Genomic DNA, 18797 nt, shown 5'->3' with positions numbered 1-18797 from the left:
GGCTGGACCTGAATGTAAATGGCACTGACGTGTGTGCAGTCTGCAGCCCCAAACGCACCACTCAGACAGATAGAAAACTTAGTGGCCTCGCAACCAATTTGGCCAGCTGCTCCATTTATTTTCATTTGTTATCTTATGACAACACCAAGATAACCCCTTACAGCGTGTATTTAAAATTGATTGACAGGTCTGGCTAAACAAAAATGTACCTACTGCCAGCCATACGATGTCGCAAGCTCTCTTGGCATACAGAGGGGGGTTTGATAAAGGACTCGATGCACACATGACCCGAGGCCGATGAAACTTTTAGACCCGTACCCGCTCTGGGTCTTGGGTCGGGTTTTCAGATCTAAGTGGACCTGTAAAGACCTCTGGTCCCTGGTTCTCTCTTACTATTCAGGGGTCTTGGACTAAAAAAAGTTGAAGACCTCCATTTTAAAGGAATGTTTACCATGCTTCTGCTGGCTCTCACCTCTTTTAGTCTTTGCTCCTTTTCTGCAACAATGTGTTGGATCATCATGGCCACTGAGTAGACCCAGGAAATGACCATACACAGAGGCATCATGTGCTCAATCACAAACAGGAAACTGTAGATGGAAACATCAATTAAAGGGATAGTTCCTCCAAAAATGAAAATCACCCAATGATTTACTCACGCTCAACCCATCCGAGCTACATATGTCCACCCTTTTCATACAAACTCATATTCAGATTTTTGTTTTAAATGTCCTAGCTCTTCGCATCTTCATAACAGATTAATATTTTTGCCCAAACTATCGCTTTAATACTCTACACCTTTACCAAGTTAAACATCGCTAGAATTGACACCTGAACTGCTAATGCAATAAGTAATGCAGTGCTGAACATCAAAAATATATAATAGGTGATAAAAAGTGTGGTAGTAGAGAATAAACCAAGCTCACTCGTCTCTAGTGTAGCATGGATAGGGAAACATCTGCACATAGTTTCCAGGCTCCACAACATCATGGCCCACAAACGTGTTGATGATTGCCCGTTCCATCATATCTAGAGGAGGACGAAAAAGGGAAATGTTGAAACTGAGGTTATATTAATGCATCATCAAGAGTAAACACATCTAAAAGCACTAAAAAGGTTTAAGCTTTAAATTTCTTAAAATTGCTTTCAAGTCAAATATTTTTGAAACCTTGAAATAACATGTTTACTTTAGAAGGAACACTGCACTGCAAAACTCATATTCTTACTCTGTTCTTTGTCTTGTTTTCTAACAAAATTATCCCAACTTCTTTAAAACAAGATGTTCAGTTGAGAAACTAAATGACTTAAGCATTTACATTTTGTTTTCAGAGAAATCTTTAATGCCTAAAACAAAAAGCTGCTTCCCAATGCGGTAAGAAAAATAATCTTGTTTTTCCCTATGAATTAGATTATTTGTCTCACCCCATTGTCAAACAGCTCTTTCTTGTTTAAAGCAAAAACATCCCAAAAATCTGTAAGATCTGAAAGCAAGGCATACATTCTTGTATCATTTTTAAGTAAATATATCTTTGTTTTATGGATGTCTCATTTATGATGAGATAATACTTTTTTAATCCCTAGTCAGAAAAATTTGGGAAATATATATCATTCATCTTATGTTAAAGCACTTAAAATTGTTTAAATCAATATTTAATTTGGGCATGCTAGTTGCACTAAAAATATATCATGATGTATATGAGCTCCTCAATGAATTAATCTCCACCTGATTGGTGCACTGGGCCTTAAATAACCATGTACTGAGTTTACCAGAATAACTTTCATTTTTTTATAAAACATTTACTTCATTACCCACGCCAACTAAGAAATCTGTAGATGTAACTTCAGTTGATGATTTATTGCTTTCTCAGCTGTTTCATAAACAATTTAGCATAAATGGCAGAGCTAATGCTTAAGTTCAGACTATCATTTACTGGCTTAAAATATACATTTTACTGCCAAAAAAGGCTCACAGTTAAAACAGTATACTTAGATATCTGACCCTTTGGAAATTTCTGGTATCTGATCATACCTTGGATCCACACAAAGCCATAAAGGAAATAGAATTTGCCACCCGTGTTTGGTCCAGGGCGCCAATAAGCCCGGCGGATTTCATTGGTTTTCTCTGTGAAACTTGAGTTTTGTCGAATCTTATACAAAACGTGAGGCGGCAGAGTGCCATCTTTATTGGTCTGGAAAATCACACCTGCAGAGTGAACACAGATCAAACTAATGGACGTATTTAACAGAGTGCACAAAAGGGTTAAATGAATCATGAAAATGTGGTAGCTTGAATAAAAGCATCAGCTAAAGGAAAAAACACAAATGTTTTCTTTGGTAAATGCCTGGTTACTGACTTGCAAAGACTGAAACGTTGTCGTGGTAGGCCTGGTTCAGTGTGTAGTTGACGATGCTCTCTTCATCAGGAAAGCCTCTGAAAATATCCACACTGACCTGCAGCATCCAGAAAATATGTTTTGTGAAAATTTTAATTCATTTATTTATTTTTTGTTATTATAAACAGCAGTGTTGGGGGTAACGCATTACAAGTAATGCGCATTACGTAATAAAATTACTTTTCTGAAGTAACTAGTAAAGTAACGCATTACTTTGTAATGTACACATTAATATTTGAGTTACTTTTTAAAAAAAGTGAAATGAAAAAATTACTTTTCATTTTAATTAATTCAATTTAAAAATAAAATAATGTACTGAATTATACTGAATCTGAACATATTAACGTAGAATTACGAACTCTGTGCGCCTGAGTAGGAACAATTTGAGTCAGAAACGGAGATGGCAGGCAAGGGCTTGACATTTTTGCGATCATAAAAAACGCCTGCAATGCCTGAAAGAGATCAAGCCTCAGCCAAGTAAGAAAAAGTAACGCAAAAGTAACTTAAAAGTAACGTTAGAATTACTTTACATGAAAAGTAACTAAGTAACACAATTAGTTACTTTTTTGGGAGTAACTTAGTATTGTAATGCATTACTTTTAAAAGTAACACAACACTGATGAACAGTAAAACTAACTAAAAAAATAATTTATTAATGTCTATTATTACACAGCTCATTAGAATGCTTGATTTGGGAATGCTAATTTTTCCTATTTTTAACCATTTTCACGTGGGCTTGGGGTTAGATTTGGGATTTGGATTAGGAAGTCACTTTACCTATTGGTTTATATTATTTTCTCTGTATTTTTAAACAATTATCGCCTGACATTAGGGTTACAGTTGGGTTTGACTTCGAATTCATTTTATGTTACAGAAAGTCGTTCTAACCCCAAACCCACGTGAAAATGGTAAGAAAATAGGAAAAACAATTGAGTAACCAATACGTGAAACTGACACGGAAAAGAAAGTCTGGGGTACTGACATGGAAAAATGCGTAGATCCGTGACAATGACATGGATAAATGAGCAAAATATTCTGTGACTATAACATGGACATTTCGTGAGATCAGGTTGAACACGAGGTAACCCGGATGCTGCGAATCATTCTGACAGGTACAATTTAATATTACACAAAACTAAATATAAATATGTCTTTAAATTACATATATGACATTATATTTCACAAATGATTAAAAAAATTGTGTGTTCATGACATTTGAGAGTCTTAACCAAAAGTAAACAGGTTTTCTTCTTGGAAGGTCTGCATTCTTTATTTCATATCAATATTTAATTTTTTTTACCTTACTTATGAGGTAAATAGCAGTGTAATAAGCCGGATAATGTACAGGCAGCCGGTTGTTATCAAGAAATAAGCCCCTTCAGTGTACACAAGACCCTCCAACTATGAGGTAAATAGCAGTGTAATAAGCAGGATAAAGTAAAGGCAGCCCATTGTTATCGCAGAAATAAGCCCTATAATGTGATCAGGAGCTGACACGAAGAGAAAACAACCATCTGCCTATATATTATCCCTTGCTAAATGTTAATTTTTAAAGGTCACGTTCTTCCTGATCCCATTTTTTAGACCCTAGTTAGTGTGTAATGTTGCTATAGCATAAATAATACTTGTAAAATGATAAAGCTCAAAGTTCACTGCCAGGCGATATATATTCTTTAACAGAATTCGCCTTTCAAAGCCTACAGCGAACGGCCGGTTTGGACTACAGCCCTCTACTTCCTGCTTTAATGACGTCAGTAGAACAGTTTTTTTTACTAAACTCCGCCCACAAGAATACGTCAATCGCCAGCTAATCTAACGGCAAGCTAAGCTGCTATCAAATCACAACACACTAAACAAACGACACAATCAGAACTCGATACGTATTTGTGAAGGAGGGACTTCATAGAACAAGGAAGACATCAGCTCATTTTTAGGACAGTGAAAACAGCGCTATACATATAAGTAAATTGGGTGAAAAATACAGCGTTTTTTATACATGAAACATAAACACATGTTGAATTGCGCACTGTTAACACCATCAAAGCTTCAAAAACACAGAAAGAACGGTACCTTTAAGATTTCAAACTCTAAATGTGCTACAGAAGCTCTTCTGACCTTTGACATGAAGTGTGTCCAGCCACAGGCTGCGTTATCAATGGTGTGGAGCTGCTCTAGTAGTGTGGTTGTGTTTGGCAGGGTGAAGTTGTCCTCCATCAGACTGTTCAACAGCTCACTGTCTGAGCCGTTTAAAAGTTCATGGTGCTGCTTCAGGTCAGCAATAAACTACAGCACAAAGACAACACACAAGGAATCAATCTTATGAACAACAAGTTTCCTATTTTAAAGCATTATCATATACTGTAGCACAATACTTTATCAATATTTTCTGTCCAGGAATCAATCTTTGTATTTTTTACACTCTTATTTTAGGGGAAAAAGAGACCATTCATAGCAGCTCTGTGAAAGTACTGTAACATTGGATTGAAAAACATTAATTTAGTTCTATATTACGGGGCATTCACACTAATGCTTTTTTATTCGGCTGAAAACGCCCGGCGGACAGCTTTATTTCAGCCGACTGATCAGCTTTCTTCAGCTGAGCACTTTGGTTGCTGTGATACTTTTGCTTTATTTATCAGTAGTTGTACGATGCGCCGGTTGGTTGTTGTGATATTTGCCTGGCCCCTCCTCCACTGTGATTGGACGATGAACTGAGCTTTTCATCAAAGGTGAATATTTTCCAATTCTCGGCGCTCAGCACTGAAAAAAACTGCCAGCTGCTGGCTTTTATGAAAAATGCCGCACTTCCTTTGGAAACAATTAAAAATTTGCTGACGTAAAAACTTTGGTGTGCATGCCCCCTTAGACTGCAACACTGTAAAACCTGGTTAAAATTGTAGTTAGGCAAAGCACCAGTCCAATGTAGATGAGACAGATCATAGATCAGTGAGTTAAAGAATAATGTAGAGCATTGTGTTAGGTTGTGGGTTTGATTCCCAGGGAACACACATATAAACGTGTACCTGCAATGCACTGTAATTTTCTTTGGACAAAAGCATCTGTCAAATACATAAATGTAAATACAAATTTGCCAGTTTTTGACAGTTCTTTTCTAGACAAAGACAAAAAAGTGGTGTATTTTGACCCAAAAACTGATATGAAATTGGCTCCTTCTTGTTTCCATCTCTCTAAACAGTCACATGCTAATGTATTAAAACCACCAACTATGAAATTTGTGAGCAAAAGTCAGAACAAACATTTTTAACTCTTTCACCACCATTGACGAGATATCTCGTCAATTAAGAGAAAACGCTTCCCCGCCAATGACGAGATTTTCCGTCTTTCCGCAATACCGCTATTATCCACCAGGTGGCGCCTTTCCGCAACTTTTTAAACCCGGAAGTATTGGCCTATGGCAAGCGGCTGGATGACCGTGTCTGTTTTAAAGATCGCACTGAATGGGATCTCTATGAAAAGTCCGTCAAAAAAATGGAATTATCTCTGCTTTTTGCTTAAAATGTGGTGTTTTTGCAGAAACCTACCCATATTCAAAAGCTGATTACAAAAGAATCACTGAAGGTAGGATGAAACGGGATTTTTGTTTGAAAGCAGAGGGTCTGTTCTTTCATTTGGTATATTGTATGTTTATATATTTAAAGAAGATCATTTTCTGGAAGGCATTAAACTTTGATGAAAACCATGAAAAACGCTGGCGCTGGCTGGCAACTTTTTAAAAAAACGCTGGTGGTGAAAGAGTTAAAAGCTTATCCTCAGACATAATGTTACCTGTTGGAGCCACACCAGGTGATTCTGCAGTTTGCCCTCCTCTAAGAAGGCTCTGAGTTCAGCCGAAATGTTGAGCCACACTCGGGCGTAGTGAGTCACATTCCCCACAAACGCAAATGTTTCATTGGCCTAAAGAGAGCAAGTCGAATAATCCAATCAAAAATCTTTCCAGGTCTCCAAATGACTCTTGTTTAATGTGAATTAAAGAATAATTAATGTAATGTACCATCCACTGATGAGATTGGTCTCATTTACATAATTATCATAACCAAACTACTCCATGACAAACTCACTTGCTAAGCATTATAAGCTAATTGGTCCCCAGGAATGATAAATAGATTTAATATGTCAGAAAAGATTAAGATCAAGTTTTTAAATCAATATTTGAATGCATATTAAAATACTTTCCAAGCGTAATGTGCACAGATAACGAATCTATGGTGCTTTCAAAACATGATGGTGATGTTACTCATAAAGAAGTTTTCAATACACCCCCACTTGCCTTTTGTATGACCTTATCCACCTCTGAACCAATTGGAGAGTACAAGATTTTGGGATTTGTTGTCATGAGATGGACCAATAAACCCAGGTTTCGTTGTTCTTTGCTGGTAAAGCCCAGGGAACTCATATTTCCCTGTTTAAGAGCTTCAGGCTCAATGATCCTAACGAAACAACAAAAGTTTATTAGAAAGAAAAGGCAAAAGAAGGACAATAGCTCCTTTCTCCACACAAACAAACCTGTTATTTCCACACAGAATGGGTTGAAGACCTGCCCACAGCTGAACAAAGGCAGAAAATTGCGATTTGGGATTTTCAGCTTCAGCCCCATTTTCTGCAGTTCCCTCTTTTTCCTCCCCTGGGCTTTCTGTTGTGTTGGGACCCCATGTTGTTGTATTGGAGCTCCAGAAGGTGGTGTTGGCTACAGGAATGGGCTGGTGACCTGCACAAGCCCCTTTAGGGAGAAGTTTGGCCAGGCCTGACAACAGATCCACATCCCGCAGCAGCCTTTCCACATCAGCCAGGTTCTTCAGCAGAGCTCCGAGATGGGACTGATCCAACACACCAGAGATGTTAGACTGCTCAAGACGCAACTGTGACGTAATGGATAAAGCGGAGAAAATAAAGGAAGGTCTGCTAAACTATTTAGTGTAAATTTGCTCTTTTTCTAATGAAGATGAAATGATGCAAGGCACTGTTAGTTAACTAGTTTTACTGTAAAGAAGTTGAAGTGTAGTGTACTATTTAAATATAACATGCTTGACTTGCTGAACTACTTGAACTAGTAGTACTGTAGCTTCCTCAACAATATTGCTATATTTTATTATCAGTACCATTATTGGATATATTTTAGTAATGGAGTGTCTAGTATCTCTACCAGGACTTGCACATACCTGTTCAAAGACTCTCTGTGTATCAATCTGCTCTCTCAGCTCTTCGCTCATCTCCCTAAACCGCTCCGCTCTCTGCTCCGCCCCAACACCACAAAGGGTCATAAGGTAGGCCTGCAAAACTGCCTGTTGTTTATCAGGGACCAATAAGATTTTGCTTAATTCGCTGTTTCCTCCTTCTCCACAAGTGAGCTTTTCAAGCACTGCACCGCTCAGCACAAATCCCTGAAAACAATAACACACATTGAAAAGCAAGCAGATTTGACAGTAAACAAAACAATCGGTTAACCCAACGTCGCCTTCTCCGGGTATTCAAAGAAACAGACCAATGACTTTGCATTTATATTATTTTGCATTATATACGTATGCTGCTGTGGTCACACAAGTCTTTTCGTTCCACTGGTTTCTATTCATACGCATGCGAATGCCGCAGAGCGGAAACAAATTTTGCACTTCAAGTTTGATGAACTCTGACCTGGGAACTCGTATTATGTGTAACCAATAGATGATAGATATCAGGTGGAAGCGAAAAATAGCAGTATTGCATTCTGTACAGTAATAACAAAAGCAACGGTGCAAGCACATCGGTATCCATGATGTGTAAATTAAAAATAACATTTTAGTATGTGATATCATGCATACATATTTTGCATGCCAAAAGTCTAGCTTTCAAATCAAGCGACAAACCAACCTCTATCTCACGCAGGGCTTGAGGATCAAATTTTTGACCCATTCCACCCCCTGCGATTCCCAGTGCCTGGGACAGGACTTTGAGGAGAGCCTGGCGGTAAGCTGTATTAGTGGGGTCTCTCAATGCTTTCTGATTCAGACCACCATCCACACTGTGCAAGCCGCCAAGAATTTGTTTCTGAGCATGAAAGAGGAGAGAAAATAGTGAATAGATTAACTGTGGTGTTCATGTGGCTCAATTTGGTAGACCAACACCAAGATTACAAGTGCAATACTCAATGCAAGGAGAACAAAAACTGACAAAATGTTTGACAAAAGCAAAACAATTGACATTTGAGACATGGCATGAACACCACAATTCAATAGTAGTATTGTCTAATGGCAACAACATAAAAAGCTATATGAAGTCTCAGAGGCAATGCCTGCTTTGTATGCCCTTACACTGTAAAAAATGCTGGGTTACTTCCAACCCAACATTGGGTAAAAAAAGAGACGAACTTAACGTGTTCGCTCTCTTCCATTGGTGAAAAGTGAAGCTGCCAGTGTCCCGATTTGGTGCTGACATCTTGGGTCTTGAGTCTGCGCAGTAGCGATTTCGGGACCAGTCCTGCGCAGTAGTGAGCAGGAAGTAAAGCCGCAAAATCAAGACCCCGCCCTCGCTCTCGCAGAATGTGACACCACCGTTTTTATATCATTAAATAACTAACTAAACACAAACTTATTTTAAAAACAAACAGTTGAATTTACATCAGCGTCATGAAAACTACAGTAAATAGCAGAAACCAGCTTCGGAAAAAAGATAATTAAAGTGTAATTAAATTGTTTTGTTGGTCTCGATTCCCATTGAATAACATGGGGAGGCGGGCTTAATGACCTATACTGGGACCAGTCTCTGGGGGGCGATCGAGACGTTTTGGCTTTACTTTTCAGGGCTTGTGCGGCACGCTTGGTTTTAACCCAAAATGCTTTGATTGTTGGGTCAAATATTTAACATTTTCTGGGTTATTTTAAGCCAACCACATGGTTTGTTTCCATTTTTGACCTTTATTACATTGAAAATAAAGAAAGATAAATACCAAAAGGCATAAATGTAAGTGTAGTTTCTCATAGAGGTTCTAAAACCTCGAGTGAATAATATGAAGGCGTAACTGTGAAATTCAGAATAAAAGTAATGTGACAAGAGGGCAGCACGTCTTCATTCATGATCAGCTGATTAACCAGTCTATGAGGCAGATAACAAATATAAATTGCTGATAGGCTGCTAAATGTCATTTTAAAGTTTGCGCTTTGCAGACAAAAATTTTAAAATGAATTTGTTTAACCAGTTTACCAAAAACTCTCAATGGATCAAACTATGGGAAATCACTAACTAGAGATCAACAGGTCAGCTGGGCATCGACACATTCAGTAAGTCTATGAGGGAAAAATTAACTGAGCCACTGACTTTAAATGGAGAAAATACAATATAAAAACAATGTATCATAAAATCCCAAATCCTTCAGTAGTCTGATTTCCATAAGCACAGCAAACATACACAAAATGATCAACCATATGGGGTCTTAAAGCCCCCCTAACCTAGAAAATACACTTTTTAATGTGTTTCTATCAGAAAATAAGTCATCAGTGTGTGTGTGTGTGTGTGTGCGTGTGTGTGTGTGCGTGTGTGTGTGTGTGTGTGTGTGTGTGTGTGTGTGTGTGTGTGTGTGTGTGTGTGTGTGTGTGATTATACAAATCCGTATATTCTTCTTTGTGCAATCTCCTTTACAAAAAAAGTCACAAAACAGGCTGTTGGGAATCCCCTAGCAATGTGATGTCACATTGATTACACCCCAATCATAACTGCCCACCTTCTACTAAGACAAATGTTTTGATGTAGTCCAAAGCACATGTGTAAGCACTCAACCCCCTACTTTGCATACAGGGAGGCGAACAGAAACTTTCTTTGCAGCCATAAATGGACATGTTCAACATCATATAATTTCAGATCTGTGGTGTATTTTAAAGGGACTGTAAATAGGATTTGAAGTGTTTTATTAATCAAAATTAATGTCTTTATTCATAAATATGTCCTTGTTGGTGTCAAATGACCTCTGCCAGTGATCTGACTTTTCTTTGTAAGCTTAGAATTTCTCCTCTTTACTTACATTGAATGGGTAAGTCCAAGGAGGCTTCCATGTCATTTCACCGTATTGATAAACTATAATAGCAGAGAGGGACAAAAAGCACTACCCTACCAACGCGTTTCCACAACGCGTTTTCATTCAGAACACGTGAACCAGCTGCAACGAACAAGGAGATCAGTGATTACATAATGGCTACCGTAGTTGCAACACGCATATGGAAAGGGGAGGAGCTAGAGAGCACTATTCGTTTGAATGCCAAATACAATTTCACCACTAGATGGGGTAAATCCTACTTATTGTCCCTTTAAGCTGAAACTTTACAGACACATTCTGGGGATACCAGGCGGAAGTATGGTCCATTTTTACGTGTACACGAGGGTCCGTGTACAGCGCGTGATGCAATTTTCGTCATCAGAAGAGTGCCAGATTTTTGAAACCCAGCGTACGTGTAGGTCGCACATGCGCGTACAGGATAATGTAGTACATAGGCTAGGAGATGCGTTGCATTTTGTCGCAATGTGCATGCGTCGAAACCCCTGCGTACATATACGAGTCAAATTAACTACACTCTTAGAACAGATGTGTTGAAAACAACACAATCAGTGTTTGTTTAGGGACAACACACCAAATGCGTTGTCCCAGAACACAAACATCTCTGTGTTATTATTGAAACAACAAATTTTTTTAGGGCCGGGACTCGATTTAAAAAATGTATCTAATTAATTAGAGGCTTTGTAATTAATTAATCGAAATTAATCACATTTTAAAGGAACAGTATGTAAGAAATTTATATCAATTAATCATAAAATGGCCCTGATATATCACTAGACATTAAGAAATTATTTTAATTTCAAAGACTTATATCACTGACAACAGTGGTCTGGCCAGGATATTGTCATTTAAAAAGTGGAGTTGCAGCCCTCAACTGATGTTTATGTTGTCATTTTGTGTATTGACCACTAGTTGTGTGATTGCAGTACCAGTTTTAGCCACAAGTTTTGTGATTGCAATACCAGTTTTGGCCACAATCCTACATACTGTTCCTTTAATCACATATAAATATTTGACCTGAGAACATTGAGAAGTTTTTCACATGGATTTTTACTATACCATGAATGATGACTGAATACATAAGCTTAAGCAACAAAATATTGTTTATTTTTGTTCAACCAAGTCGTTGTACTCGGAGTCGGGCTAATGTCCACGCTGGCTGCTATATGTTTTGCATTGAGATGATACTTGAGGCTCGATGTGCTGCGGTGATATGTGAATTCGTTGTTGCATAGCTTACACACAACCATGCTCTTATCGACGCTTCCATCCATTCGTTTTTTTATAAAAGATATTCCCATCCACGGGGCAAACCAAAGCGATCTCATCAGCTTCTTCGTTCATGTTCACTGTGGTTTGTTGTTGTACTTCTATACTCTTTGTCTGAAGTCATGAACGCTAGTTGGTGCTCCAGTATAATCGGTCCGCCGAAATTCATCCAATGAGAAATGTTCCGCGGGGCAAAAATAAGTGCGATTAAAATGCGTTAAAAATGTTTAATGCGTTATTTTTTGTGTAATTAATTAATCTTAATTAACGCGTTAAAGTCCCGGCCCTAATTTTTTTGCTTTTTATACTTTTAACACAACTTTAAATTTAAATTAACACATAATGTGTTAAAAGCATGACACAAAAAAGGTGTAAAAAATTAAAACATCCTTTCTTAGAGTGTAGGCTTTGCAAGCCTGTGCATTCGACCGTGTGCGTACGTTCGCGTACAAATAAAAAACAAGTATAGTGCCGTTTTACACATACTTAAGGGTCCACGTACAGTGCGTGTGGCGCAAGTTTGTGTACAAGTACAAGTCAAAGAAACTATGCTTTGCGTTGGACCATGCACGTACGTTCCCATACACAAAAAAAGACTATATTAGTTACCTTTTTACTTATTGCTTATAGAACTGCTAATAATCCACTCGTAATCATGCAGTTGTAGCTCACTTGTGTGACCTATCACCTAAAGAAATAGTTCACCTCATATGTGTGTTTCATCCTAACGCACATGATGACTGGACATGAGACACATGAGAGCCGATGAGTGTCTTAGTCACTGGCGTGGTGCCCTGTTGAGTTGCTCAATCATATATGTTTACATTCAAACACGACATCTAACGCTAAATACGCTCAAAATACTAATCGTTTTAACCCACAAATGTATTGTTCCTCATGGAGTCATTTGGATTACTGGATTAATATAAGGATGCGCTTTTTGGAGCTTCAAAACGCAGGCATCATTTAATGCCATTACTAAGCAAGTTGGGACAAGATATTATATAATAGAACTTCAATTGTGTGCGGTTAAAGAAAGGAAGTCTGGATGCACCTAGAATGGAATGAGTGTGAGTAAATTATGGGTTAATTTGAATAATTATCTCATACCGTACCTTGAACTGTACAAATTTCTCTGCAGGACTGTGCTGTCCTTCATCTTTACCTCCTTCCTTTGTTCCAACTTTAGGATCCATTACAAAGATAAGATTATACACCTGAACAGAATACACACACACACGCGCACCGATTTAGAAACTCTTGTCACACTTAAATACTTTAAATAGCCTGAGAACAGTGGAAATGAATCTCCCCAGCAAAATGAATGAAAACTCACAAGATCTCTCTCAGCACTTTTACACTGACTACAGCGTGTTAAACGCGCTATAATGTAGCTTCTCTGCCCTAAAGCATTAGATTCTATCATACATCCTCTCTATGCCATCACTGAGAAGAATCACTAATGGTGCAAAGACTCCAAAGAGGATGAAAGAGAGGCAGGAGGCTCAGAGAAGCTAGCACAAGAGTCATGATCTGACTTCAAAAGTGCTGCTGTCTGACCTGGGTTGGAGGTGAAGGAAGTTCGAGATGAGTGTGGAAGACAAACCTCTTTTAGATTGATAGGGGAGGAAAGCAGCAGGCTGGCAGTGTCGTTGGGCAGTGAAAGGTTTCGGATGAGAAACTGCCGGAATGACGACTGGTTCCTGAGGACGCTTCCGACAGTGAAACCTAAAGCAGACACGCATGCAAACAGTTTAAGTGCGTTCAATTAGTGGATCTAGTGTTGTGTAGGTACTTGTTTCTTAACATTGTAACATACATACAGCGGGTAAAATAAGTAATGAACACGTCACCAATTTTCACAGTTAACATAATTTTCTATAGGTGTTACTGACATGAAATTGACGCCTCCTGTATGTAAAAACTTGTTGCATGCATTGCTCAGGTGTGATTTTGACCCATTCTTCCGCACAGTCAGTCTTCAAATCTAAATGTCCAAATATTTAAAATCAGATATCATTCAATTTAAAGTGAAACAATTTCCTTTAACAAGTCTCGGGAAGTTTGACACATTTGGGGTGTCCTAACCACTTAACATTGTGAGGATATTGAGAAATATGTGATGAAACAAATACTTTCCAAAGTTTGCACATTAAAGTTACTTAAAATATGCATTAATGGTGACAGCCCTGATACGAAAATAACGTGTCTATAAGAGATGTTTTAATTTTGTAAAATGAAAGTAACTTCATATAGCACATCGCATACTACTGCTTTACTATGACGAATTGCTATAGGCTATGGTTTTCCTTACTTTGTAAATCACTTTGGATAAAAACATCTAAATGCTTAAATGTAAATATGAAAGTATAAAATTGTACACATTTTAGATTAAATTGAGTAAAATTTTGACTTGACACTTATATTTTTATTGAAATGTAATGTCTCTCTACCGCCGTACACCACTCGTTACCTACACTCTTAGAAAGGATTTACACATCTTTGCTAAGCTTTTAACACATTATGTGTCATTTTGTATTGATTTTGTGGTCAAATATAACACAAGTTGTGTTAAAAGTAACACAAAATGTGTTGTTTCAATAATAACACAGAGATGGGTGTGTCACATTTAGTGTGTCGTCCCAGAATCAACACTAATGTGTTGTTGTTAACACATTCATTCGAACTGTGGGTTCACACCAGACGCGAATTCAACGATTTGCATGAGTAGATTACATACAAAATCAATGCAAAGACGCGATCAGATGGGTCCTCACGCGGGATGATTCGAATGACGCAAATTGGGCGCTGCGATTGCCGCGAAAACACACGCTATTCGCCTCAAACGAGTCTTTACGAAAAATTCACATGACTCAAAGTTAAATCCCGCGAGTAATCTAGAGCGAGCAACGCGATGCTACGCGTTTGGTATGTACGTAGCATAAGAGTGTATCAGCATAACTTCCTCTGCACGACTTTCTTCAAATTTTTTTGTTGACAAAATAATTAATTCAAAACTTCTGCCGTGTAATAAATTGTGTAAAAACACATTTGAGATGTGTGTGTGCTCTGGTCAAGTTTGGTGTGTTTATACGAGTGTTTTCTAACCACGGCTGGTGTTGTAGCGACTCTCTAAAGGTCCGTGTGCCGAGCTCAGACTCTCCAGGTGCTGTTGCAGTGACTCCAGTTCTTCTCCCAGACTCGGCCTGTCTGATGTAAACAAGTGATTTTGCTCCACAACCTCACTGATCCTCTCCAACAACTGAGTCACACTGACAAACCGCAGAGATAAAGAGATCAGAGAAGTTTGGTGACAGAACAAGTGGAGTTTAAGAAAAAACTGATCATTCAGAAATATATTTGAAAAGTGGAGTCAATGTTTACCCTACAGTCGGTAAATAACTCACAATATGCTTGGAGCTTCATAGATATTCTGTGTGACTTGATTACGTTCAGGGCATTTAGACATACATTTACAGTTAAAGGATTAGCCCATTTTCTTAAAAGAAAAATCCAGATAATTTACTCACCACCATGTCATCCAAAATGTTGATGTCATTCTTTGATCAGTCGAGAAGAAATAATGTTTTTTGAGGAAAACATTGCAGGATTTTTCTAATTTTAATGGACTTTAATAGAGCCCAACATTTAATACTTAACTCAACACTTAACGTTTTTTTTCAACGGAGTTTCAAAGGACTATAAACGATCCCAAACGAGGCATAAGGGTCTTTTCTAGCAAAACGATTGTCATTTTTGACAAAAAAATAAAAAATATACACTTTTAAAGCACAACTTCTCGTCATGTAGATTCGGTCGCGATGCGCCAGCTGACCCCACGCAATACGTCATGACGTCAAGAGGTCACAGAGGACGAACGCGAAACTCCGCCCCAGTGTTTACACTGAACGGTCTTTAAAAAAAAAGACCGTTCCTACGTTGTTGTATGTCAACTGATACTAATTAATGAAAAAGAATTGGAAAAACAAATTCCAAGTCCAGGCACTCACCTGATACTAATTAATGTCTTTGTGTCAGTTTATTGTTTACAATGGTCCGCAAATGTGCGTTTTATATATGTAACACGTGACCTCCCTACGTCACTACGCATTTACGTTAGGTCGCGCTGGACTTGACCTAGACGAAAAGTTGTGGTTTAAAAGAGCATTTTTTTTTTTCTTGTCAAAAATGACAATCGTATTGCTAAATAAGACCCTTATGCCTCGTTTGGGATCGTTTAGAGTCCTTTGAAACTCCGTTGAAAAAAACTGTTAAGTGTTGAGTTAAGTAATAAATGTTGGGCTCTATTAAAGTCCATTAAAATGAGAAAAATCCTGCAATGTTTTCCTCAAAAAACATAATTTCTTCTGGACTGAACAAAGAAAGACATCAACATTTTGGATGACATGGTGGTGAGTAAATTATCTGGATTTTTCTTTTAAGAAAATGGAATATTCCTTTAATGCATGTTTGATTTATTTAATTACAATGAATAAAAGTGGGGGAGATTCACCACAAACCAGCCAAGCACTGAGATAAAATGTATTACACAATCTACTCGCTCATATGATCAGTATTACAGGTGGTAATGATGACTGCTGTTCACACCTAAAGAGCAAGCTGCCTCGTGAGAGAACACAATCCATTATAGCTGTCTTAGTCATACAGAAACACAGAGAGAAACAAATCCAGAAACAGCACGTAGGTAGTCAATTTTCTGACTCACGTGGAGTTTTTATATTGGAGGAAGCCAAACTCGTCCCTCTGACCATCCGGACACAGCGACTGCATGATGGGAATGATGCCCGCCGAGGTGAGAGGAGCTGCGCTGTAGAAGGCTGGATAGAGGCAGGAAAAACAGACCACCAGGATGGAGGGAGGGGGAAGGATGGAGGTGATAGAGTTGAAATGCAGTATTTTAATGAGATTTAAATGTTTTGACATCAGTTTTGACGAGAGGGCAGATTTTCAGGTGTAGGTGTGGATGGAGATGAATATTTATGGCCAGGGATGTAATTGAGCAATGGAATATATAATGAGGGTGATATTTCCGGACGACCGGAATGATAGATGATTTTGGAAGAGATTAGAACACAGGGAAAGAGAAAGGAGGCAGTCGTCACATATCAGAGCAAACAGAGTCAAAGAGGGTTTCAGATGTCAGATTGGTTCGATAAACTCCTAAGTGGCCTTTAGATTGACTTCATCTCTCTCTCTCTATTTCACACACATAGGTTAACTTGACAAACTGTCACAGAAACAGAGAAATCCGCATCACTGGGTTGCACAGCTTTTCTACACTCATATGATAAAGAACACAGTATAAATATGATTCACTTCCTCACGACAACATGCTTCGGTTCACACTCGATCTGGATTCAAATATCAATGGGGGTTAATAATAATGCATTATGCGTAAAGTGTGCCTGCTGTTGCATGTTGAAAAGCAACATTTTCATGTCCCTCATTGCATTTCTGAAGTAGCTTTTTATGTTCCCTTATGAAGATTAACTTGGAATTATTAACTTGTATTATAACAATGTATTGATTACCATTGGCAAAACCATGGTTTTACTACAGTAACCATGGTATAACCATGATTTTTTTCAGCAAACTCATGGTTATTTTGTAGTAAACATGGTTTAGTAACCATGATTTCATAAGGTTGTTTACTAACATCTTAACATCCTTTAAACAAGATAAATTTCATTGAGAAGCAAAAAGATAATTTTAGCTACTTTTAACAAATTATGCGTTTTATCCTCCTTGAATAATTTTAGTGTGTTTTTTATGTTTTGTTGTATATTGTATATTCTTGTTATTTGTTGCTGCTTTTCTTGGCCAGGTCACTCTATTAAAAGAGATTTTAATCTCAATAAGTTTTTTGACCTGGTTAAAAGAACAGAAGATAAAAAGGCTGCTTTCTACAGAATTTACCGTGAAAGTTTATTTACTTATGCTGGTTACACACCAAAAGATTTTTTACATCTTATAAGATTTTCAAAATGTGAAACCACAAACACGAGGATGAAAAATCCTAACCATTTTGTTCCTATAGTGTGTGGTGTGCCATGATGTGTCAAAGACAGCACACCAAACATGAACAGATTTTCAACCAAAGTGTCTCGACTGGTACACAGGAAATCTCGCAAAATCTTGCGAGACTTCAGAATAAGTATGGCGGACGATATGCAGGAAGAAATTTCAATGATAGTGTTTGGAATGATTTCACAGAAAATTTAAGGAAAAAAGAAAAGGGTTTGGGTGAAGTCGAGGAGACATCGGGAACATGGTCTGTACAAGTTCACTTTGCATCAACTTCACTCTGCTCCGTCTTCGTCTTCCATCATCTCGCTTTCTGATTGGATATTGTTTCGTTTAAAGTGATAATCTCAAGAGCGTGCGTGCGTTGGACATCGGGGTTCCCCCCACACATCAGGATTTCTGATTGTAAATATTAAACATGTTTAATATTTACGATTCGCGATCGGGCGGCTCCAATGTTTTTCCGATCAGGTTCGGACCAGGCCCGGCTCCAGATATGAGATGAAAGTTGGGCCAAGTGATATTCCAGGTGGGCCGTGAGATTGGGGGGGATCTTTAGTGCTTAAATCTCACATGTCTACAGTTTTAATATTATGTATTTAAGACAATTGTTAGGATTGTTTGTTATTGTTGTGTTTTAACATGTTTATTTTTACATTCTCTCTTTTTGCATTTGTAATTTTTTTTACCCCTTGTATTAGGATCTTGTATTAATTAAGTAACTTTAGATTTGATAAAAAGGGGCAGTTCTTTAAAATAACTATTTACATCAACTAAAACAAACGTGTTACTTGAATAAAGCTTGAACTGTAAGAATTGAGTTTATTCTTGTAATTTTTTGTTAAAAAGAGGCAGTTCTTTTAAAATAACTATTTACATCAACTAAAACAAACTTGTTACAACCTAAACATGTTAATATTATCTGAAATGTTGTTTTTCTAAAGAATTATTCTCATGTCTGTTAATATAGTATAACATAACAGACTATAGGCCAAAAGATTGGCTGTTATGTGGTTGGGGACCAGGGTGGGCCAAGCCTCTGATTGGGTGGGCCA

The 18797-nt window shown here is 37.9% G+C and overlaps 1 protein-coding gene across 1 annotated transcript in view; it reads right to left on the bottom strand.

Annotated features, from left to right (window-relative positions):
- abca2 (ATP-binding cassette, sub-family A (ABC1), member 2) overlaps window positions 1–18797 on the bottom strand; it is a 90019-nt gene that overhangs the window by 27058 nt on the left and 44164 nt on the right. Inside the window, exons 3-16 of the mRNA XM_065250399.1 lie at window positions 16424–16535; window positions 14806–14969; window positions 13304–13425; window positions 12813–12914; window positions 8256–8432; window positions 7568–7789; window positions 6915–7267; window positions 6679–6838; window positions 6177–6305; window positions 4506–4673; window positions 2352–2448; window positions 2027–2200; window positions 924–1026; window positions 473–587 (exon numbers count right to left, since the gene is read on the bottom strand). Of these exons, the coding sequence (XP_065106471.1) occupies window positions 473–587; window positions 924–1026; window positions 2027–2200; window positions 2352–2448; window positions 4506–4673; window positions 6177–6305; window positions 6679–6838; window positions 6915–7267; window positions 7568–7789; window positions 8256–8432; window positions 12813–12914; window positions 13304–13425; window positions 14806–14969; window positions 16424–16535 (2198 nt within the window). The remainder of the gene's footprint in view (window positions 1–472; window positions 588–923; window positions 1027–2026; window positions 2201–2351; window positions 2449–4505; window positions 4674–6176; window positions 6306–6678; window positions 6839–6914; window positions 7268–7567; window positions 7790–8255; window positions 8433–12812; window positions 12915–13303; window positions 13426–14805; window positions 14970–16423; window positions 16536–18797) is intronic.

This window comes from Paramisgurnus dabryanus, chromosome 5 (assembly GCF_030506205.2).
Source record: "Paramisgurnus dabryanus chromosome 5, PD_genome_1.1, whole genome shotgun sequence".
Classification (NCBI taxonomy): domain Eukaryota; kingdom Metazoa; phylum Chordata; class Actinopteri; order Cypriniformes; family Cobitidae; genus Paramisgurnus; species Paramisgurnus dabryanus.
This window is presented reverse-complemented; position numbering and strand designations above follow the sequence as displayed.